This window comes from Austrofundulus limnaeus, unplaced genomic scaffold, assembly GCF_001266775.1.
Source record: "Austrofundulus limnaeus strain Quisiro unplaced genomic scaffold, Austrofundulus_limnaeus-1.0 Scaffold1120, whole genome shotgun sequence".
NCBI lineage: Eukaryota > Metazoa > Chordata > Actinopteri > Cyprinodontiformes > Rivulidae > Austrofundulus > Austrofundulus limnaeus.
The window spans coordinates 57,579-62,068 of record NW_013953522.1 but is presented as its reverse complement, the minus strand read 5'-3'; the positions used below and the strand labels follow the sequence as shown (position 1 = coordinate 62,068).

General features: G+C 38.9%; 2 protein-coding genes across 8 annotated transcripts in view; both read left to right on the top strand.

The window, feature by feature from the left end:
• Positions 1 to 2,292, top strand: part of cyp20a1 (cytochrome P450, family 20, subfamily A, polypeptide 1) — an 11,015-nt gene extending 8,723 nt beyond the window's left edge. Inside the window, exons 11-13 of the mRNA XM_014030809.1 lie at positions 1,110 to 1,174; positions 1,332 to 1,421; positions 1,512 to 2,292. Coding sequence (XP_013886263.1) covers positions 1,110 to 1,174; positions 1,332 to 1,421; positions 1,512 to 1,665 — 309 coding nt within the window. The 3' untranslated portion in view covers positions 1,666 to 2,292. The remainder of the gene's footprint in view (positions 1 to 1,109; positions 1,175 to 1,331; positions 1,422 to 1,511) is intronic.
• A 738-nt stretch (positions 2,293 to 3,030) lies between these two features.
• The window catches only part of LOC106534233 (abl interactor 2), a 35,499-nt gene continuing 34,039 nt past the window's right edge, over positions 3,031 to 4,490 (top strand). For 4 of the 7 annotated variants that reach the window (XM_014030804.1, XM_014030805.1, XM_014030802.1 and 1 more), the window contains exon 1: positions 3,031 to 3,196. In XM_014030804.1, the coding sequence (XP_013886258.1) occupies positions 3,080 to 3,196 (117 nt within the window). In that variant the 5' untranslated portion in view covers positions 3,031 to 3,079. The remainder of the gene's footprint in view (positions 3,197 to 4,490) is intronic. The other 3 variants (XM_014030808.1, XM_014030807.1, XM_014030806.1) reach the window with 1 other exon arrangement.

The following is a 4,490-nucleotide window of genomic DNA, read 5'->3' as shown; positions in this document are numbered from 1 at the left end:
GGCACCGCACATTTTCACGTCAAGTTTGGATTTTATAAATCACAACCTTGGTGTAAAAAGTGGCGTACGCACGTTTCCTGGCTCAAATTGTGCGTACGCCAGTTTTATAAATCCGACCCCAGGTCCTATTGAGCATTAAAAAGTGCAGATAATGTCTGTTTCTTCATTCTGTGTTTCTGTTAACAAGGAAAATTAAAACAAGTTTTTCCTCCACTGACTCATTACCCAACAACACAAGTCTGTACTATGCTTCTCTAGTACGGGGGGCAGTGTGAGAATTTGAGGATTTATCCCCGGCCGCACATTTCAGTTATATATGAGAACATGTTGGCAGTTATTGTGGTATTACATTAGAAAAACATCAGTCAAAATTCACTCCAGTGTTTAATACAACCCCCAACTTAATACATGATTTTAGTGGTTACATTATTCTCATTATACACTCATATACAGATAATGAGTTGGCTTCTTCTTTAGATTGTTCTTTTTTATGTACAGTGCCCTGAGACAACATATGTTGTGACTTAGCGTTATATAAATAAACTGAATTGTATTGAATTGAATTGAATTGAATTGAATTGCCAGATGGCTTTCCTCTCGTGCATCATTCAGTAACCAGGAAGACGGCCTGGACCCTCAGCTGGTCTTTGATGAAGTTTACTATTTATTAATTAATTAATTTACTTTACATTTAACCAGGCAAATCCCATTGATATCACAGATCTCTGTTACAAAGGTGGCCTGGACCTGAAGGCAACCTATTGTTCATCACTTTGTGTCATTTTTGTATCATTACACAAGCTGAAATTGAGATTTGTTTGTCTACAGATAACTCATTATTTCAAGAAAATGCTCCTCGTTATTTTGTGATAACGACATATTTAACCTATTATCTCAAGAAAATGGACCTTGGAAAAAAATTATATGCAGAAACCGGTCACTCTCAGCTTCTGTAAATACGGTAGTAAACGCATCAAATGTTTACACTAAGAAAGTGTTTTTTTGTTGCATGAATAGGGTAATTTTGAATTTTATGACGGCAACAAATTTATTTAAAGTGCACGTGACAGTTTGTATTTTAATGTAAGAACCTACCCGTCATGTTTCAGACTTTGGTGATCTACGCTCTGGGGGTGGTGCTGCAGGATCCAGATACATGGAGCACCCCATACAGGTTTGTCTTGTCATGGATGAGCTTTCAGCTTTTACACACACAATAGCTACGTGCTGCGAAACTACTGACAAAAATAAACTCATGGAGGCAGTAATGAGAGCAAAACCTAAACAAATAGTTGTTAAAATAGTGTGTTTGATTTTTGACTTTTTGTTAGGTTTGAGCCGGATCGATTTGAGGAAGAATCAGCCAGGAAGAGCTTCTGCCTGCTCGGCTTCTCAGGGAATCAAACCTGTCCCGAACTCAGGTAACAGGTTTTTTTTAATTAATCGTTTAGAACTAAAGCATGCTTTCAGCCATCAGGGCTGTTAAAACGTTTGATTTGGCCTCCGTTCAGGTTCGCCTACACTGTAGCTACAGTTCTCGTCAGTACGCTGGTGCGGCAGCTGAAGCTGCACCAGCTGCAGGGACAAGTGGCAGAGGTGCGGTCTGAGCTGGTGTCCACACCCAAAGAAGAGACCTGGATCACCGTCAGCAGCAGAAGGAGCTGAACAAAATGACAGAAGAATGAGTCGATGTGTCCTACTGTAAGGAAGCACCGATTTGAGGAAATATTACCATCCTAGTATAAGTTGGGTCCAGTTTGTGGTTATAGCTTGAAATTAAACTGTTCATTTTTTGGGCTTGTTTCTGCTGGATGCCATCAGGTTTCACCACTTCTGATTGTCTTTTTGATGCTTTTACAGATTAGAGGTTTTTTTTGTATCGCAGTACCAACCTTAAACTTGCCAAATAAGCACTTCATGACCCCAGTTGTTAAAAAAGAAAACCAAGCCAATGAACAGACCTTTGTCTTTAAATCAACAATGTGTGACATTTACTGACACCTAGTGGTCAGGTTGTAAATGTCACCATCTACAGCTCAGAATCTTGCAACAATCTGCCTGTTGACAACACTTTCATCACTCAAAAGATTTTTGTTAATTTGTTACTAATTCTGTTATTAGCAAATCTGCAGGCTTTTTAAATTTAATGTACTTCCACGACAAAATATTTTCACTATTTTTTTATGTTACAAGGCTTGTTTCAAGTTGATTTTTAGTGAAATATTTGAAAAAGCCACAGGATTAGACATTTCATTAATTGTTCAAAAGTTTTGTTTATTAAAAACTTTTACACAAAACTGAGTTTTTCCTTTTATTAATCTACTTTCACTCTACATAAAAATTGACCTAATAGTCTTGTTTTGAAATTTAAAATGCTTTGGTTTTTAAGATGTCAAAGTGATGTTTTGCACTGAAATGTAAGAAAAAAAATAGCCCTTATAAGCTGCATATATTAATGGGAAACTGCTCTAGATATTTTTTATAGTAATTTAAATGTTTTACTACAGAAATGTCAGTATGATGCATTTTTTGTGGTTTGTTTTGAGAAAAGATGCCAAATTATTAACATTAAATTTGTTTCTGTATTGCTCTGTAGTGCCAGGCCTACAAATCAATTTGTGGCACAATTTAAGAGAAAGTTTAATTAAATTTTGTGCCAAGAAGCACTGTTACGACGAAGAAAATGACTTTACTTTTAGTGTTCTGTTGATTTTCATTGCAGTATATAGATAATTTTACACTTTATGAATATTTAGAATAAAGGGCTATATTTATTCACAATCTTATATAAGACAAAAACGTGTTTTCCAACAGGACTATTTCTTTTTTTCTGCTGTCCTTTAACAGAACGTTTTATGTACGCTCAGCGGTACTTTGTGTTTTGTAAAGCCCATAACACTTTGATGTCCTGCTGTGTGGATCCATCACCTGCCGGGAGAGCCCTGCAGTACCACAGGCGGCCGCGGCGGCGCTGTCCTGCTGTGTGGATCCATCACCTGCCGGGAGAGCCCTGCAGTACCACAGGCGGCCGCGGCGGCGCTGTCGAGCCCGAACACACCTCTCCGAGAAAGATGTGAAAATGGCGGAGCTACAAATGCTTCTGGAAGAGGAGATTCCAGCGGGGAGAAGCGCACTATTGGACAGTTTCACCAACTTGGAAAGAGTCGCCGAGTACTGCGAGAGCAATTATGTCCAGGTTGGTTGCTACTTCTTTTTTATCCTGACATTACTGGGAGCACTACGGTGGGGTGGCGAGCTGATGCTAGGCTAGATGTTGCTAAAGCGAAAACACGCCGCTTGTCAAGGCGATTTGGTCACAGAGAAAACCAACATGGGCATCTTATTTTTATAAATTCGTATCACGATAAAGCTGTATTTCTGTGGGATTATCACGTCTAGTAACATGACGGTGCGTGTGTGAGACTCGTATCTATCGTGAGCTGTGTGTTAGCTTGGTAGCCAGCCGCTCGGCACCATCAACGGGCAAAATAATCAAAACAGCAGGTCGTAAAACAAGTCTTTGTGATCTGAATGAGATCAGTGAGATCTGCTGCAGCAGGCAGCTTCAGACTGAGGATATCCAGGCAGTCTGATCTGTGATGAGCAGATAAACCGCGGTGACTACACGATAAACACCACGGCTGATTTATTATGAACCACGTCTCTTTCATTTACGACTCAAACCCGTTGTAAAGGCTAAACACTGACATTGTATCTACTCATTCAGATGTTGACCGGTGGGGTTTTCTCAATGGCCGATGCCAATCTTTGAATAACAGCAGAAAGCAGGTTTTTCTCCCTTTATTTTGTACTTTCCAATGTTTGTACTCATTACACCCCTGATTATACTACTACAGTTTTTGTGAATTGATCGTTTTTTTCTAATCTGTAAGAAAAAAAGTGTCCAGACAAAACTGTGAAACCAAACCATTGAAATATCCTTGCTGGGTCGATATGTGGCAATAAAGTCAAAATTAGAACATTTTAAAAGGCACAATATAGATGTCTGCACAATGTAATAATAATAATAATAATAAATAAAACTCAACCAAAAAAGTGTGCACTCAGGCTACCTGTAGATAACGTGGTCACTGTGGTACCCACACACCTGTGTCTCAATCCTCATGTAAATAGGAAGCAGACTGAAAAGTAAGCCTCAAACACCCAGCTGCTGTGTGAGAACGATGAGTAAGGCTATAAAAGTTATTGGACCTAGAGTAGCAGAAGACTCCGTTGGTCGTGTATGTGAGTTATTATATTTCTACGCTGTTTTATGTAGATGTGGCAAGATATAAGGGGCCCTTCACTTCCAGCTTTGAAGAGAGAATATGGAGGGGGTGGGGGAGGGGGGCTACTTGTTTTATGAAAACATAAATTTATGCGACTCACCTCCACTTATGGTAATAAATTTACACATACATGAATATTTAATTGCCCAACTACATCCTAAAGTTAAGGACTCCTCATGATAATTATCAATAAAATTATTA